The 20,805-nt window shown below is 35.4% G+C and overlaps 2 protein-coding genes across 2 annotated transcripts; one reads left to right on the top strand and one right to left on the bottom strand.

The window, feature by feature from the left end:
• Window positions 1-705: 705 nt before the first annotated feature.
• LOC108949162 (uncharacterized) lies at window positions 706-2,861 on the top strand. The gene is made up of 5 exons (XM_070199202.1): window positions 706-933; window positions 999-1,346; window positions 1,410-1,605; window positions 2,049-2,602; window positions 2,685-2,861. Exons 1-5 carry the CDS (start codon window positions 706-708, stop codon window positions 2,859-2,861), a joined length of 1,503 nt encoding a protein of 500 aa, XP_070055303.1.
• A 16,567-nt stretch (window positions 2,862-19,428) lies between these two features.
• Window positions 19,429-19,815, bottom strand: LOC104113337 (ethylene-responsive transcription factor ERF098-like). Its single transcript, XM_009623467.3, has one exon. The coding sequence runs from the start codon at window positions 19,813-19,815 to the stop codon at window positions 19,429-19,431; it is 387 nt and encodes a 128-aa protein (XP_009621762.1).
• Window positions 19,816-20,805: the final 990 nt, after the last annotated feature.

Genomic DNA, 20,805 nt, shown 5'->3' with positions numbered 1-20,805 from the left:
GGCCTTTTGGCCATTTTTCTATTTTCTGGAAAAAGATTTTAATAATTTTTTTTAAAGAAAACAGTGATGGTAGGGTTCAATTCTCATGGTTTTCAATCATGTTTTACAGTAATATAGTGAATTTATATGCTGAAATAGATCTTCTTCTACATCGGATAAGTTCATTATAGATGATTACTATAGTTCTGCCTCTAGTTATTTGATTACTTGTATTAACTCTCCAACTGAGTTACATGTTGATTCAATGAAACTAGAGTTTATAAAAGTGATATTTACCTATCTTAAATTAACAGTTTACTCTCCATCTGAGTTGGTCCTGTTTTAATTTATGAGGTAAATATCTTACATAACTCATATATTTTGCATGAATAGTTAAGTTTCCCTAACGAATCTAACTATTCAATGAGCATGGTTATATGTGTAATGTGCTATTTTGAATTTAATTATTTTAATTGCATAACTAATGATCTATTTAATGTGAATATCTCTCAGATTAACCATGTCTTCATTCAACCCACTTACCTCAATTTTGAACCAAAATAAGTTAGAAGGACTGAGTTATGTTGACTGGAAAAGAAACTTTGATATTGCCCTAACTGCTGAAGGTTACAAATTTGTAATCACTGAGGATGCCCAGAAAAACCTTATGAAGATGCTATTGATGATCAAGTTAAGGCCTATGAAAAATGGGTCAAGGCTGATGAGATGGCACGATATTACATTCTTGCCTCTATGGCGAATATTTTGCAACATCAGCATCAGTCCATAAGGTCTGCTTATGACATGCTCGAAAGTCTCAAAGAGATGTTCAGTGAGCAAAATCGTGCGGCTAAGCAGACAACCATGAAAGCCCTTTTGAACACCAAGATAGCTGAAGGATCATCGATCAGGGACCATGTTCTGAAGATGATGGGTCTTCTAAATGAACTGGAGGTCCTTTGAGCTGTGATTGATACGGAATCTCAAGTTGAGATGATCTTGCAGACTCTGCTTGACAGTTTTCAATAATTTTGCTTGAACTATATAACATGAACAAAATGGATTTGTCACTGGCGAAATTGTTGAATGAGCTGCAAGCGGCAGAATCTATTCTCAAACAGCAAGCTCCAGTTGTGGAACTAAATGTTGAGAAAGCTTCAATTTCTAAGTTGAAAGGTGGTAAGAAAAATAAGAAATCTCAAAAGGTTTTTGCACCTAGAGGTGCGGCTGGTGTGAAAAAGCTCAAAGGAAAGTGCTATCATTGCAAGCAACCTGAGCATCACAAAAAACAATGCCCTGCCTATCTGGCAAAGTTGAACAAGCAAGGTAATTCGAATTTAATTATCGTTGAAACTTGTTTAGCGGCTGTATCTACCATGTTTTAGTGTGTAAATTCAGGAGACACTAATCATATTTGCACTACTTTGTAGGGGTTTCAGGAAACACGGCGGCTAAGTGAGAATGAAGTTTGCGTTTTTCAAGCCAATGGCGAGCCAGCACCAGCTTTAGCATTAGAAGATATTAGAGTTTCGTTTAGTAGTGATAGAGTATTAGTTTTGAAAGATGTTCTCTATGTACCTTCTATTAGAAGGAATTTGATTTCGGTTTCGAAAATAATGGATGCTGGTTATAATATTTATTTTGCTAATAACTTTGCTATTATTAAGCTTAATAAATGTTTTATCTACACTCCTAGTAGAGTACATGACTTTTTTATTCTTGATATATCTCCTCATGTGCTACAACAACCAAAAAAATTAAATAATATTAATCTTCCACATAAAAGAAAACATATTTCTGAATTGAGCTAAACTTATTTCTGGCACTTATGTCTAGGTCATATAAATCTAAATAGAATTTCGAGATTGGTCTCTGATGGACCTTTAAGTTTATTGAAAGTGAGGCACTGCCAACATGTGAATCCTGTTTAGAACGTAAAATGACCAAGAGACATTTTTCCTCAAAAGAAAATAGAGCCAGTGCTAAGTTAAAATTAATTCACTCTGATTTGTGTGGCCCTATAAATATACAAGCAAGAGGTGATTTTGATTATTTTGTGACTTTCACAGATGATTACTCAAAATATAGATACATTTATCTGTTGCGCCGTAAGTCTGAATGCTTTGATAAATTCAAAGAATTTAAGACGGAAACGAAGAAAATACATGATAAATATATCAAAACATTACGATCTGATCGTGGTGGTGAATACCTTTCTGCTGAATTCATCAAATACTTATCAGATTGTGGAATTACATCTCAATTTTCTACCCCAAGAACACCACAACAAAATGGTGTGGCAGAAAGAAGAAATAGAACCTTTATGAAAATGGTTAGATCAATATTACGTTATTCCGATTCACCTTCTTCTTTTTGGGGATATGCTTTAGAAACAGCAAATTACATGTTGAATTTGGTTCCTTCAAAGTCAGTACCTTCAACTCCAGTAGAATTGTGGGCTGGGCGCAAGCCAAGTTTATGGCACATTCGGGTTTGGGGTTTTCCAACGCATGTGCTGAAAGGGAAAGCGGATAAATTGGAATCGAGGACAGAAGTATGCATTTTTATTGGATATCCAAAAGGAACTAAAGGCAGTTTATTTTATTGTCCTAAAGAAAAGAAGGTAATTGTTACGACAAATGCCAGTTTTTTTAGAAGAGGACTATTTAATGAACCATATTTCTAGAAGTAAACTAGTTTTACAGGAATTAAGTAACGGAGTAACTAATGACTCATCTCTGAAATGTATCCCAGAAGCCAGTATTGACATACCACTGCACTATCGTAGTGGGAGAAATATCAATAGGCAGCAAAACGCACAAGAGCAATTGCCTGACATCTCACTACCCCAAAGTAGTGGGAGTAATGTTGAGCAACCTTAGATGGTTGAAAAACCTGAAATTGTTCAGCAGCCTGCACTCTAGGAAGATGTTAATGATATCTCAGCACCGCAAGGTGTGGAGGATAACATTGAGGCTTAAGTTACGGAAAATGATGTTGTGATTCAACAACAAAATCAGACTGCACCTGTAGTGATAGTGGTAGTAGGAGAATTATTAAAAAACCTCTCCGGTTTGCGCTCTTGGGAGAATCTTATGATAGAATCCTTGAAGAGCCTAATACGAAACCTCTTAATTACGACGAAGTACTACAGGATACATATGCTGATAAATGGGTTGTTGCTGTGAAATCTAAAATGGAGTCCATGTACTCCAATCAAGTCTGGGATCTTGTAGAACCACCTACTTGAGTTAAACATAGTGGTTGTAGATGGATCTATAAGAAAAAGAGAGAAGTGGATGGAAAAGTGTAAACTTTTGAAGCTAGGCTTGTTGCAAAAAGGGTTTACTCAAAAAGAAGGGATCGATTATGAAGAAACCTTTTAGCCAGTAGCCATGCTTAAATCCATTAGGATTCTCTTATCCATTGCTTCTCATTACGAGTATGAGATTCGACAAATGGATGTCAAGACGACTTTTTCTTAATGGAAGTCTTGATGAGTGCATCTACATGGCACAACCAGTTGGTTTCATAAAAAGTGGCAATGAGCACATGTTGTGTAAATTAAAGAAATCCATTTATGGATTGAAACAAGCTTCTAGAGCATGGAATATTTATTTTGACACATCGATTTGGTTTTGATCAATGTGAAAATGAGTCTTGTGTCTATAAGAAGTGGGATTGAGATAAATTTACATTTTTGGTTTTATACGTGGATGATATTTTGCTTATAGGTGTCACGACCCAATTTTACCTATAGGTCGTGATGGCGTCGTACACCGTTGTCAGACAAGCCAACAATAAATACTAAATAAATTTTCATTTTAATATTTTTGAAGTCATAGTTGTATCCCTCAATTAAATAGCAGAAGATGACATTTACCAAATACGTACTAATATCTTTAAAACTTTCCAATACAGTGCAACCCATAATCATCCCAAAATCCGGTGTCACAAGTGCATGAGCATTTACTAGGGAATTAAAATAAAATACAGCATCTGTCTAGAATACAAATTAGACAGGAAAATATAATAACTCTGAAGGAGACTCTATTAGTTGCAGATCGTAATATAGAATGCAGCTCACCTATGTTCCCACAATCATTAACCACACCTCTCGCCCACAAGGCCGCTACACATATATGTACCTGCACAATAAAATATGCAGCAAGTGCAGTATGAGTACGAAAACAACGTGTACCCAATAAGTATCAAGCCTAATCTCGAAGAGGTAGAGACAAGATGGCCGACTATGACACTCACTATGGGTCAATAATATTAAATAATCATGAAAATAGAAATATTTATATCAACGTGATTCACAGAGTTAACAATAATTTTATTGTACCAGCAGAGGTAATTAAATTCCTTCAATTCCAATAATTCTCAATATATTAATTAAATTCCTTCAATTCAAATAATTTCTAATCTATTAACTAAATCCTTCAATTTCAATAAAAATTCTAATTTATCAAATAGCTTTACAAGCTGCAATTCAATTTCAATAAATTTCCAATTTATCAAATAGCTTTACAAGTTGCAATTCAATTTCAATAAATTTCCAATTTATCAAATAGCTTTACAAGCTGTAATAAACTGTCCAAGTATCGTATAATTATTATTATTATTACGCACAATTTCTGCTGAGGTCGTACGGCCCGATCCAGAGTTTCGTGTACACTGCCGAGGGACGTGCGGCACGATCCATAGATGCATCTATCCTGCCGAGGCGTTCGGCCCTCTCCACAAGAAAGGAGGACATTTTCTTATGTACCTCCGGAAGGAGAGTATATTCATTATAAGATAAATTCGGGAGGATGAACAATTTCTTTAAACAGTTAATTAATTTAAATAGAAAATTAAGCATATGAAATTTTCATCTTTATTATATTTCCTAACAATTCACAATATATATATAAAATAATTCAATTAAATAAAGAATACAATTTACACAAGTAATTCATGCTTTGTGTCCTAAACTACCCGGACTTTAGCATTAATAGTAGCTACGCACGGACTCTCGTCACCTCGTACGTACGTAGCCCCCACAATTAGCAACCATTATTAATTTAATCACATATGGGTTAATTTCCCCCTCACAAGATTAGACAAGAGACTTACCTCGCTCCGAAGTTCCATAGCCGGCTCCCAAACCTTTCAAATAACTCGACCGATGACCAACGCTCCAAAACTCGCTTTCTCTTTATTAACATTCACAAGCTTTTAATCCTCCTCCGTTATCGTAACATTGAGTAAAATACTCATACGCCACCAACAAATTGATATCTACAATTACAATCCCAATTACAATCAAAATATGACTCAAAAATATTTATCAATATCCATTTATGGCTCTCAAGTTGGCTACAAGCCTCTAGCTTAAATCGTCTAATAGGTTCACTTACTAGCACATTCAACTCCACTCTTATCATTCAATACCCATTTGAAGTCATCAATGATACTACATTAATTCTCCAACACCGCCAAATTACTATTTATCATCTTCCTTAACCAACATTTCCAAAACATTCAATTTGGTGATTACTTAGTTGAATACTTCCAACTAAGCTAGAATATGATTCCATAGGTTCATTGCATCCTTTAATTTCATTTCTAAAAACACTATTTATCTTTCCCTCATTTTCTCAAGAACACTATTCATGCCATGAACTAGAGTTTATGAAATCAATTATCCAACCATAACAACTTAAAACAACTATTAGAATTACTCTCACCGACTCATAAGAAATGAGCTTGAAGCATTAGTATTACCTTCTTGAAGCTTTTTCCTTGAAATTTCAATGTTTGGGAAATTTGGTGTTCTTGAACAACTTGAAAGATTTCTAGGGATTTCAAAGATTGAAGGATGTTAATACTAGTGTTAATAGATTGTTATTAACTTAAAATATCCAAAAATAACTCACCTTGTATTCTTAAGTAGTCCCCAAGGTCGAATCCACCATGAAAGAACCAATCCCTAGCTCAAGAAAATCCGCAAAAATGGATGTTGCCCGTGACTGCCTTATAAAGGCACAGGTGCTTCAGTGAGTTGTACCTTGCACTGTGCAGGTTGTACCTCGTATTACAAGTTTTGCCCTGCTGGACACCATTTACTAAAACGTCCGTAAGTCCTTGTAGAAATATCTAAATGACGAACGGTCGAAAGCGTTAGAAACTAGACTCAAAGATCTTTCATTTGATAGGTTGTCCACTATATAAATCCTTATATATATAGGCATGCTCGTCCAAATTAGGTTTTTGTGTGTACTTATTTGGAACTTGAGTCTATCATGTAATTTCCATCTTGATTAAGACTTAGGGCTCTCCTTAGACCCTACATCACTTATAATATGACTCGTTCACTTATTAACATACGAACCTGCTGGAACCTTAAAATCCCGATTCCGGGGTCGTTTTCTCAAAGTGTTGACCGAAGTCAAATTTGCCCTTTTAAGGCTAACTTAAGGAACCAAGTATTCCGATTTCAACCCAAACACTTCCAAATCCCGAACCAACCATCCCCGCCAGTCATAAATTATTAAAAACACATTCGGGGAGTTTTATTTAGGGGAACGGGGTTCTAAAAGTCGAAACGACTGGTTGGGTCGTTACATTCTCTCCCACTTAAATATACATTCGTCCTCGAACGTGCTAAGGAGTGTTCCGGAGTTATCCAAAATCATTGTTTAACACCTCGTGCACCTACCCGTGCTACCACACCCAGTTGAGCACATTAACTCGAGCCAATCTGAAAATTCTCCCCTTTATTTAGGCAAATAAGCCTTAGAGCCCAATTCTAACATCAAGAATTCTCCACCATGCATGTTTCCAACCTATGAATGTCGTATCTATCATTACACGATGCACCAATACAAGGTTGCATACCTTTGTTGAATTTAGACCATGCACCGCATCATTCACATGACTATAATAACATCCTCCGATAACAATAGCTAAAATTCCATGAATCTGATGTTCACAACACACCTCATGATACATATAAGTCCTGTTCCAACTCTTGAAATGCTTCCACGATGGAAGAAATGTGTAGAAATTCATAACCAACTGCCGAGTCAACAATTATTGAGTTTCTCCTTCTGACAAGAATCATTGCCTCATTATAACCAAATACTGGTATTTGCTCTTTATTACACTTCATATAATCCGATCGCACTAATCTCGAATCCAATAATCTCGTCTCACCAAGTATAAGCTGCTCAGGCAATAAACCACCTCAGACATGATCAAAAAGACTCATATGACGCCACAATGAGCTAATAAGCTACGGACTCGATTGCGATACATAAGAAACACGAACTCTGGAAAGGATTTCTCGACCCACGTGACTAATTAGAAAACTGAAAAGGTGTCATGAACCTTCCTCAGAAAATGGGACACAAAACATACAAAATAGAATATATGGGACTGTACTCAACATCACACTGTTGCGGCGTGCAACCCGATCCAAACAACATACCCGTGGCTACGTGCCACCCGATCCGCACATAAAGAATCTATAAGGAAATACTTACCGAGCTAGAATGCTCATTACTACAAAATATTCGAATATCAGACACAAGCACGCTAAGTGCATAATACCATCCCTGGAAGGACTGACATCGCCATACGCTACAAAACTCAAGCACAACTAAGGTTCGACATATAATCTGAATCCCGAGAGCCATCCTGCTCACATAACACTATCGCTCTGTGGAACCTCAACACATAAGAAATTTATCAAGCCGTTTCATAACTCACACGGCAAAATATAGTATTACATGAAATAACCAATGACGAAACAACATCCAACGTCCGAATACTCCTCCATAGGGAGCTTTTATGCTGAAATGAACACGTCTGGTCTGATATAGAGCCCATATACATATTTAAATCCATCCATTGACCTCAAGCCGATTCTGAGGTCTAGGCTAATAACCTTTCAAGGATCCATAATAACCCTTTTTCCCATAACACACAAGAATAGCCGTCATAATCGGAACAAACTTTCACAGTCTACAACCAAATGAACTAAGCGCCCTCCAGGCATAAATTCTCGAATCAGCGATATTACCACAATCTTCATACTTGGTTTCAATATTCACTCAATCAAGTGACTACATGTCACTCTTACACAATATTTCCGTGAGACATGCTCCCATGACCTTCCACACCAGGTAACAAGTCTGCACATTCATGCTATCGGTTACACAAAATGCTGTAAAGCATATCAAGAATCCACAAATCAATACACAAGGTCCCTTACACCTGACATCGACCTTAGATGATGCCAAAAATAATACCATCTTACTTTAAACATCTAAATCCCTTTCCTGCTCATCCGAGCTCATAACATCCTTGTCAACACCGAACCGAAATCTTAAATCCTCAACTTTCGAATCCCATGCTACTTAGTGCACTTAATCACGCCAATGCGCAGGAGTACACGAATTTCATCATAACTCCCGAACCACTTAATAGGGTAAACTCTTCATCATATAGAAACCTTCTTCTTAACTCATTTCAAGAGAACCATTGCAACACGTGGCTGAATACCCATATCCGTAGAAAATACCAGCCTTAGGTAGTGGTCTAAACCACCATAACTCTTCTGGGATCCCTCTACATATAACATGTCATAATACTTGAATTTCTCCAAAATAAAATCAATTACGGCGGTTGTCAAGCCTCGCACGTACTGCCACAAATCACATGCGTAATTCAATGCAATGAAGGAACTGATCATTGCCATCATCGTGCCGATTCAACCATTGTTAGCCGATCCATTTTTTTTCTCGATTTACTCTCAACTTGCCTTAGAAATAATAATAGCTCCATTCATTATATCACGAACTCAAATCCGCACTCATCTCAAGTGACCTTATTTCACGAGACCATGCTATTTCAAAACCCACTAATTATCTCATATCCCTTCTTGTGCGCACTTTTTACATCTTCAACTGGTACACCCATTCTGATACTTATTTTATGAATCCGAAGTTATTTTCTTCCGTTTTTCCAATGCTACACTACAACCTGAAGATAACGTAGAGTACTCCAAGACCCGTTTAATAATCTGCTGCAAAAGCTCGATACTCAACCATACTATAGACTCGAGATCCTTAGACACCACACTTTAAATTTTTGAATCCACTAGGACCGTTATTGAGAGTCACTTGCTCTGACTTGTTCCCATACATGATCAACTCCAAGGCCTTGTTAGCACATGGACATTTTCTCAAGAAAACACCCGACTGTCTCACTCTCCCTGTGCATTATATCTACATGAAGCATAAACTCTGAGTCTTCCCACAAACCTGAATATGGATTGATAAGGCCAAATATGGTACACATTCCCCAAATCCTTTGCTCAAATTACCAGAGATGTTTTCTTTCCTTAGTCGTAATGACCCACCAATACACCGATAACCAGAAATCGCACAAGTTGACACTACAAAATCCAATCATAGACAATGTGTCTCTCCCACTTAGCTTGAAGCTACAAATTACAAAATTCTGGAATCCACCGAGATTCTTTCTTCATCGTCGGCATGATCCTGCACACGCAACTTGCCAAATTTCTCAAAATTCTTCTATTAACCTTTAATAAACACTCCAAACCACTAGCCATATTTACATATTAAATCTCTTACCGGGTAGCCAGTAAAATTCTTCACAGAAGCTTCGTCAACACCACGCGACAGCTAACCTGCTCACATGAGATAAGCCACATATGGAAATTACATGCTAACATATTCCAACGCCGCTGCATTGGGTGCAATTACTACAAAATCAGTAGATCACCCTAAGTCTGAACTCATTCACCAGTTGCACCAGTCCGTTCACTCCTCATGGCCGTCAACTAGAGATGCGACAATACATTACAATCCAAAGTCATGTTGTATCATTCTTCATATCAAGCAACTCCCTCTTGTTGTATCCAATATTCCTCAATATAGCAGTTAATATTACAACTTAAGTCCATAGACCTAGTCACTGTCCATTTTACATCCCAAATCACTCCAAACGTTCCTCAAGACATGTAATCATCCTACCACGTAACCCATGTGCTACCTTGCCACTCTCCCACTTTGGTCAACCATCTCTTTTATGCAACTACTCTGCTTTTGTTTTCTTACACTTGGCATTTTCGAAACCTAACCACCGCAAGACACCTTCCACATGTCCTTCATCATCCTTCGCTGCCCAGTTGTTGCCTTAACTCAAAATCCGTCTCTGTAACACTTGAACCAATAGATCGTTACCAGCTTTAAACCTTTCTGACGATCATCCTTCTCGAGACATCAATACTAGAAACGCTGCTTCGATCCTGAATCACTTCACACCACGATATCTAACGACTGCTTCCTCTATACCAATTCCTAACACCCCGTCGTGAAGGCGAGTTGAAGAAAATCATAACACAGGCGAACCTTAACGCATTTTACAAGGCGATGACACCACATCAAAATTGAGAACTCTACCACACTCGAAAATATCAAGCTTTGTTACTCCATCAACCTCAAACCTGAACATTCATAGTCCGATTGTCTTTTCTCCGCTGGAATTAAAATATGAAACCTCTGAATCATGTACTGAGAAAACCTTCTTTCAAGTCATTTACTGCCCCGACACACAGACGGACATTCTGTTTTCCATTTCATAAACATTGTGCGATAACAACGCACGTATCATCATAACAATCAATGCCAAATCTCAAAACCTTAAGTAGTACTGATACTTAATTTGAAATGATAGAGCGGCCTTTCGTAAGGCGATGACAATAGCCCAATTAATTACATAAGGAGAAGTATCCTGTACTACATATGTAGTACCATTAAAAATTTCCTCGATCCCCAATTTATAACAAGTGCTTCACATCGCATAAGATTGAGTAGGAAGGAAATGAAGGCATAAGCATCAAAGAAATCGAATCGCACGATGAGGAATCAAAAAGGAAAGTATTCCTAACAGCCTTGTAGCCTCTCGAAGATAAGTACAGACATCTCCGTACCGAACCGCAAGACTCTACTAGACTTGCTCATGACTTGTGAGACCTACGTGAACCTAGTGCTCTGATACCATATTGTCACGACCCAATTTTACCTATAGGTCGTGATAGCGTCGGACACCGCTGTCAGACAAGCCAACAATAAATACTAAATAAATTCTCATTTTAATATTTTTGAAGTCATAGTTGTTCCCCTCAATTAAATAGCAGAAGATGACATTTACCAAATACATACTAATATCTTTAAAAATTTTCAATACAGTGCAACCCATAATCATTCCAAACCCCGGTGTCACAAGTGCATGAGCATTTACTAGGGAATTAAAATAAAATACAGCATCTGTCTAGAATACAAATTAGACAGGAAAATATAATAACTCTGAAAGAGACTCTATTAGCTGCGGATCATAATATAGAATGCAGCTCACCTATGTCCCCACAATTATTAACCACACATCTGCGCCCACAAGGCCTCTATACATATATGTACCTGCACAATAAAATGTGCAGCAAGTGCAGTATGAGTACGAAAATAACGTGTACCCAGTAAGTATCAAGCCTAATCTCGAAGAGGTAGAGACGAGATGGCCGACTATGACACTTACTATGGGTCAATAATATTAAATAATCATGAAAATAGAAATATTTATATCAACGTGATTCACAGAGTTAATAATAATTTTATTGTACCAGCAGAGGTAATTAAATTCCTTCAATTTCAATAATAATTACAATTTATCAAATAGCTTTACAAGCTGCAATTCAATTTCAATAAATTTCTAATTTATCAAATAGCTTTACAAGCTGCAATTCAATTTTAATAAATTTCTAATTTATCAAATAGCTTTACAAGCTGTAATAAACTATCCAAGTATCGTGTAATTATTATTATTATTAAGCACAATTTCTACCGAGGTCGTACGACCCGATCCAGAGTTTTGTGTACACTGTCGAGGGACGTGCGGCACGATCCATAAATGCATCTATCCTGCCGAGGCGTTCGGCCCACTCCACAAGAAAGGAGGACATTTTCTTATGTACCTCCAAAAGGAGAGTATATTTATTATAAGATAAATTCGGGAGGATGAATAATTTCTTTAAACAGTTAATTAATTTAAACAGAAAATTAAGCATATAAAATTTTCATCTTTATTATATTTCCTAACAATTCACAATTTATATATCAAATAATTCAATTAAATAAAGAATACAATTTACACAAGTAATTCATGCTTTGTATCCTAAACTACCCGAACTTTAGTATTAATAGTAGCTACGCACGGACTCTCGTCACCTCGTGCGTACGTAGCCCCCACAATTAGTAACCATTATTAATTTAATCACCTATGGGGTAATTTCCCCCTCACAAGATTAGACAAGAGACTTACCTCGCTCCGAAGTTCCATAGCCGGCTCCCAAGCCTTTCAAATAACTCGACCGATGACCAACACTCCAAAACTCGCTTTCGCTTTATTAACATTCGCAAGCTTTTAATCCTCCTCCGACATCGTAACATTGAATAAAATACTCATACGCCACCAACAAATGGATATCTACAATTACAATCCCAATTACAATCAAAATATGACTCAAAAATATTTATCAATATCCATTTATGGCTCTCAAGTTGGCTACAAGCCTCAAACTCAAATCGTCTAATAAGTTCATTTACTAGCATATTCAACTCCACTCTTATCATTCAATACCCATTTGAAGTCATCAATGATACTACATTAATTCTCCAACACTGCCAAATTACTATTCATCGTCTTCCTTAACCAACATTTCCAAAACATTCAATTTGGTGATTACTTAGTTGAATACTTCCAACTAAACTAGAATATGATTCCATAGGTTCATTGCATCCTTTAATTTTATTTCTAAGAACACTATTTATCTTTCCCTCATTTTCTCAAGAACACTATTCATGCCATGAACTAGAGTTTATGAAATCAATTATCTAACCATAACAACTTGAAACAACTATTAGAATTACTCTCACCGACTCATAAAAAATGAGTTTGAAGCATTAGTATTACCTTCTTGAAGCTTTTCCTTGAAATTCCAATGTTTGGGAAATTTGGTGTTCTTAAACAACTCGAAAGATTTTTAGGGATTTCAAAGATTGAAGGATGTTAATACTAGTGTTAATAGGATGTTATTAACTTAAAATATACAAAAAAAACTCACCTTGTATTCTTAAGTAGTCCCCAAGGTCGAATCCACCATGAAAGAACCAATCCCTAGCTCAAGAAAATCCCCAAAAATGGTTGTTGCCCATGACTGCCTTATAAAGGCACCGGTGCTTCAGCGAGTTGTACCTTGCGCTGTGCAGGTTGTACCTTGTATTACAAGTTTTGCCCTGTTGGACACCATTTACTAAAACGTCCGTAAGTCCTTGTATAAATATCCAAATGACGAACGGTTAAAAGCGTTAGAAACTAGACTCAAAGATCTTTCATTTGATAGGTTGTCCACTACATAAATTCTTATATATATATATATATATACACACACATATATAGGCATGCTCGTCCAAAGTTAGGTTTTTGTGTGTACTTATTTGGAACTTTAGTCTATCATGTAATTTCCAACTTGATTAAGACTTAGGGCTCTCCTTAGACCCTACATCACTTATAATATGACTCGTTCACTTATTAACATACAAACCTGCTGGAACCTTAAAATCCTGATTCCGGGGTCGTTTTCTCAAAGTGTTGACCGAAGTCAAATTTGCCCTTTTAAGGCTAACATAAGGAATCAAGTATTTTGATTTCAACCCAGACACTTTTAAATCCCGAACCAACCATTCCCACAAGTCATAAATCATTAAATACATATTTAGGGAGTTTTATTTAGGGGAACGGGGTTCTAAAAGTCGAAATGATCGGTTGGGTCGTTACAATATGAAATAAAGTGAGCATGTTGAATTCAGTAAACGAATGGTTGTCCTCGCGTTTTGATATGAAAGACTTGGAACAAGCAGCACATATCCTTGGGATCAAGCTTATGCGAGATCGCAAGCGAATGATATTAAGCTTATCCCAAGCACTTTATATTGATACTATTCTCACCAGGTTTAGCATGCAAGATTCCAAGAAAGGTTTTCTCCCTTTTAGATATGGAATCTCTCTGTCAAAAAATCAGTCCCCAAAAATGACTGATGAGATAGAAAAGATGAAGGCGGTCCCTTATGCTTCTGCTGTAGGGAGTCTCATGTATGCTATGCTATGTACTAGACCTGATATATGCTTTGTTGTTGGCATGATTAGTATATTTTAGTCTAACCCTGGACGAGAACACTGACCTGTTGTTAAACATACAATCAAGTACTTGAAAAGGACTAAGAATTATATGTTGGTTTATCACTCAGGTGATCTTGCACCCATTGGCTATACTGATTCAGATTTCTAGTCAGATAGAGATTCTAAAAAATCTACCTAAAGATATGTTTTTACCTTAGGAGGTGGAGCCATAAGTTGGAGGAGTATCAAGCAATCATGTGTTGGTGATTGACACCATGGAAGCCGAATATGTGGCTGCATTTGAGGCATCTAAAGAGGTTGTTTGGCTCGGGAACTTTCTAAAAAAATTTAATGTAGTTCCTTCGGTTCAAGCACTGATTGTACTTTATTGTGACAATAGTGGTGCAGTTGCAAACTCGAAGGAACCAAGAAGCCATAAAAGGAGTAAGCATATTTAGCGTAAATATCACTTAATTCGGGACATAACTCAAAGAGGTGATGCAAGAGTGTTGAAGATTGCGTCAGAGGACAATTTGGCAGACCCTTTTACAAAGAGCTTGCCACAGAAGATTTTTGACAAGCATGTAGAAGGAATGGGTATTAGAGTTGTAGACGCATGGTTATGAGTCTAAGTGGGAGATTGTTGGGATATACTATTAACCATACGGTTTAGACATAGTATTGTGTTTTATTATTTATGGAATAATTATTTATTTAATTTATTCTATTCAATAAAGTACTATTTTAAATAGATCATTTATTACATGTGTGTCATTTAGTTATGTAGTAGACAATTTAGTGTATGGAGATTAAATTATCGGTTCTCATAATTAATAAACTATGTTCACAATCGAAGATATTATTGGGCAAAATATCTTGATGATTGTAGCACAAGAGTATAGTATAATTTGTCTTGATTATTGAAGTGGTTTTACTCCTACTTCTTGTGCTAGTATACTTAGTGTATATTGAACGGACCAAGTAGAGAAAATATATTTTTGTACCGAATATATATAAAATATTTTCTCTAATTTATTAAATGAGCTTATACTCCTAATCTTGATATAATTATTATGATCAATATGATTCGTTTATTGTTTTGATTTATTAAAAGGTACAACTCTATTCAGAGTTAGTGTATGCCTAATAGATTGGACTATAACGAATAACATTTGTCAAATAATAATTAGTTGATAGAATCCATGACTCAGTTTAGAGTTTGATGATACTCCTTTCTGTAAGATTATAAGTTTTCATGTAAAAACCCGGCCGGTAGATTTTGTATCCGTCACATGAAATAGCTTAAGCGGAATTATAAAGGATTTAATTAGTTGATTAAATTAAATTATCAGTGATTTAATTTAATTAAGGTATTTGTGACCTTAACATGGGGAGTTAAAATAAGTATTAGTGAATTTTCGAAATTCATATTGAGGAGTTCAATTGCAGATTTTTAATGAAATAAATTGTAATTAATTATAGTTGGAATTAATTCATCCAAATTTTCGAATTAATACTATAATTAGTAGGCTCTTATTATTTCTGTGGTCCCTGCTATGCCTAGTAAAAACCTGGACTGACTTAGGTAAAAGGTGACTTGGGGGAAAAGTCAACATGTAGAGTTAGAGTAGGATTCTGCTTGCACAAGCAGAATCCTACACGTTTTTTGGAGCTATTTTTGGCTGAAAAACGAGTCTACATAAGGAAGACGTTTTTCATCCAATAAAAGCAATTTCGTCCAAGGTTTTACTAGGATCATAACAGAAAACTGCAGCCCTGGATTCTTACTTTGTGGAGGACCTGTGCAACGATTTCAAAAGGTTAGTGTTTCTAATTTCGTAATAATATAATTGTCTAGTTTACATATATGCGATGCATATAACATTAGTTACATAAGAAGAAGCCCATTCCAATTGGAGTCCCTCCTTATCACTCCTCTGTATCTTACTTCTCCTCCTGTTTCTTTTCTTCTTTTACCTCCTCTTTTATTTCTGCTTGACTTCTCTTCGTCCACTATTTATCACTCCTCCAGTTAATTTTTAAACCTCTAGCTTCTTTTGAATGTTTTCCCGGGCTAACGCTAAAAAGGCATATATATATATATATATATATATATATATATATGATGTTGTAAGCAGGGGCGTCGGAGCTAGTAGCCTGGCTACGGAATCGGAAGAATCCAGTAGCTTTTTTGTGTTAAGAGATTCATAAAATATTTACAAATATTAAATTTAGAACTAAGTTATTAATACTGGAATTCCTCATTCTAAAATCTCGAACCGATGAGGTTTGAAGTTCTAGTTCCGCATATGGCCGTATGCATTTAAATTTTAGAATTTAATTGTCTACATATGCTATTTGTAGTGGAGGGATAGTTCAAATTATTTCAGTAAAAAGTTTTGATGACGATGATTCTTAGTACGTTGACGGCTACTTTGGTAAGTAGCTTTCTGTTATTCGTTTTTAATGTATACAGGCTACGTATATTCTTTTTAAAGTAAGATGGCTATTAAAAGTCAACATTAGGATTTTATATTACTTTTAATTGGCACGTAAGCCTGCTTAAATCATAGGCAGCCCTTCAATTCTCCTCCGTATTTCTTTTTAAAATATTCTATAGCTAAATGTTTAATTATAGAGCGATTAGTTAATTAATTAGAATCTATAGATGCTAATATATCACTAGATACGGAGATGCATGCATGATACTTAGCTGTGATGTCCATAGGGATGAGGCTCAAGAGGTTGTCATGTTGATTACGTACTCATGAAATAGAGGTATTATTATGGATTAATTTAATATATAGTGGTGAAAACAGAAAACAGTATTAGCATAGATAGATCCCCTAAAAGATTCTTAATAAAGTTAATATGTTAGATTTGGTTGGTGTACAATTAAGTGGCTTAATAATTCAGCATGTGTTACTCGTAGTTAAGTGAAAAGGATGCGATCATGTGCACGATGTAAGCATAGTCTGTATTCATAGAATGAGAAGGGATACTACTTCTCCTTATATTTTATTTAACTTTTATCTACTAATAGTAGAAGAAAAGCTTTACACGTTATATAATATTTGCAGATAATTATACTTAATTGCCTTAAAAAATAAGGTAAACAATTCTGTTCTAATATATTAAAATATATCATAATGTAATATTTTTTACACTTGTATAATTTAAATTTTTTTAAATAGTTGTATTTATAGGTTCTTCTAGTCGTAAAAATATTTGTAATTTTTCGAGTGACTGAAAACACAGAAGGAAATCTCCTGCAATAGAAGTACTATTAACTAAAATACATCAATGAGCATTTCTTGTTTTTGATTGTTTCAAATGTTATCGCCCTGGTCTTGAAAATCCTGGAGGAATGTTGAATTTCTGGTCAAGAGATTATGTTGAAATTTTGAAAATCCTTAATCCATCATCACAAGAATCAGTATGTTCAAGTATAATCACTATGTCATTCTTTTGCTTAATTAGATCCTTAACCTAAAACAGCTGGTAAATATATGCATATTGGATGATAATTCTGATAGATAAGCTAATAGTGTTAAAAACAATTACACTATCATCATATTTTAATCAACTGTAGTAGCTAATGTACCTTATTTTGTAGTATGAACAATTACGATAGAACTGAAATCTAAAAAGAAAAATATCTACTAACGATAGAACGGGGGATTTGCATTTATACCTAGTTTTTGGGTCATATTTTAACCTAAACCCGCTTTGTAAAAAACATTGCAAGCGTACCCACTTTTCGGGTAATTTCAGGCATACAGGCCTGAAGTAGCAAATATTTATGTGTGAAGTTTGAACTTCAGAATTTTTTCCTGAAGTGTAGCCTTATCAAAGCAAAACTTCAGATATTTTTGCCTGAAGTTTGGCCTGACTTGCAAAGGCAATCACGTAAACTTCAGTTGCAAGGGAAACCCTCAATTCATAGTGCAAGGAAAACCCTCAATTCATAGTGCAAACTTCACACAAATTAGTCTGAAATTCTTCAATTTGCAGTGCAAACTTCAGGAACTTCAGTTCATAGTGCAAGGGCAAACTTCAGTTTTCCCTCACTTTATAGTGCAAACTTCAGACAAATTAGTCTGAAGTTCTTCAATTTGTAGTGCAAACTTCAGGAACTTCAGTTCATAGTGCAAGGGCAAACTTCAGTTTTCTCTCACTTCATAGTGCAAACTTCAAACAAATTAGTCTGAACTTCTTTAATTTATAGTGCAAACTTCAGGAACTTCAGTTCATAGTGCAAGGGCAAACTTTAGTTTTTCCTCACTTCATAGTGTAAATTTCAGACAAATTAGTCTGAAATTCTTCAATTTGTAGTGCAAACTTAGGACAAATTAACTTTTCAGTGTAACTAAGAGTTGGTTTGGCATCACATCGGGTTTTACCTCATGGGAAATTCTTCATGTTCTTCATACTGGATTTGGAATTTCTGTATATTCAGTATGAGATAAACACATAACAAGATGAACTAGAGAGTATCCGTTGCGCTCTCGATGTATTTGGATTTGTATCTCTAGCTTGCAAAATAAAGGATTGTAAAATTTGCAGAAGCCCACGTTTTACCTTCTGTTGACAGGGTTTCTGAATTCAAATAGAGAACAATAACAATACTCTGTTTTGCTATTTTATGACAGTATTTGATCAAATATAGGTTAAGTTGTTAATTTGACTTCACATTTTATTAGTGAATATATTAAAGTAGTGGTTGAAAAGTTAATTTGATAGACAAGAAGAGGTGGAAGAAAGGAGTGCATAAGTCAAGAGGAAGAAGAAGGCATCTAAAATTGTTAAAATTAGGGTATATGTTAAATAATTTTAAAAATATGAGTATAGGTTAAATGGGGACGACCAAATAAGACGCCCGTGCAATTTTTATGGATAGAACTTAATAAAGTCTCAATTTTCCCAAAGCTAAATGACGTACGTCAAGATCATTAAAGGGAGTTGAATTTCTTGAGTCAATAGACCTTTTTGACATTTTCTTGGTTTCAATACAAATATTCAAAGTCAAAACCAACAGAATAGTACCGCGAAAAGTCAAGATTACGAAACGTAAGTAAAAAAAGAAAAAACAAAAGGGCAAAACATAGATTTGCCATTAATTTAACAGCTGATGAGAAAATTACAACTGTGTAAACTGCATATCCAAACGTAAATAACTAGGCATATAATCGTACATTACTTAAACTGGGTTTTGTCAGATTCCAAACCAAGAAGCTCCTCCAACAACTTATCATCCAAGTACTCAAATTCAATCACTTCTTTCACTTCATTCCCATTCTGAACAGAGGAAGATGATGACAATGGACATGAGGAGGAGAAAGATGGATACTCATGGGGGAAGTTAAGAACTGCAAAACGACCTCTCATTTCGAATGCAGCTTTATCATAAGCTCTAGCTGCTTCCTCTGCAGTAGCATAAGTTCCCAGCCAAACTCTCACCCCATTCTTGTTGGTATCCCTTATCTCCGCTGCGTATTTCCCCCATGGCCTCTTTCTTACTCCTCTATATCTTACTTCTTCTCTTGATTCCTTATTGTCATTAGACTTATCTTGATCATCCATGTTTCGCGAAACTATTTTTAATTTTCAGTCGCAGGTGATGTGAATAGATTACTGTTAATAGTTAATATGGTGCTATTTATAGTGAGGGGACGTCCTAAAAAAACATTCAAGATCATTATTGCAATTATAAAAAGTTTCCAGGATGAATCTTAGTACGTGATGGCTTTAGCCTGGTTTCCTTTGTTATTTATTCTTTAATATTATGTTGCTTTTGCAGATGGCTATCTAAAGTCAAACTTTAGGGAATTTAAATTGATTGTAATTGTTAAGCCATGCTCCAATCAAGAGGCAGCCCTTCCTTTTACTGTACCATATTTAAATATATGTCTAGTAAATATTCGATTAATTAGAATCTACAGATGTTAATTAATAGGTTGCTAGATACCAAGATGGTCCCTAAAAGTGATGTACATAGGAATGACGTTCTTGAGGTTATGTTTATAACGTACATACACTGAGTTAGAGGCCTTTTAGGGATTAATTAATTTTTGGTATATTTAGTGGAGAAAACAGAAGTATAAGGATAGATAGGTCCCCTAAATAATTCTGCAAGGTAGTAGGTTAGATTTGGTTGGCACAAGTGGTTTGTTATTTTTTATTCATGTGCAATCGTACTGAATTCAAAAGGATGAGATCATGCGATTAAATTACTGATAATGTAAGCATATATTAGTCTGTATTCATAGAATGAGCAACTTACATGTTGCATTGAGCTTAGTATCAATTGACAAAATACATACTATTCACAATTTCATAATTATGTTAATCGAATGTATTGATTGTATCTGAACTTCTTGTTTGATGGTATCCAATTCTCATTTCAGCTTTAATTTGAGATCGCAGGTTTAGGTATTTCAAATGAGATTTTGTTTGGTTATAATATAATGTTAACGATGAGAAGTATAGAATTAACAAGACTTGTCATCTCTATGCTAAATTTGATGTAATTTTATCGAATGATGGGAAGATGGAAACAAATCTCCTGCTATC

The sequence above is a fragment of the Nicotiana tomentosiformis genome, chromosome 1, assembly GCF_000390325.3.
Source record: "Nicotiana tomentosiformis chromosome 1, ASM39032v3, whole genome shotgun sequence".
Lineage (NCBI taxonomy): Eukaryota > Viridiplantae > Streptophyta > Magnoliopsida > Solanales > Solanaceae > Nicotiana > Nicotiana tomentosiformis.
This window is presented reverse-complemented; position numbering and strand designations above follow the sequence as displayed.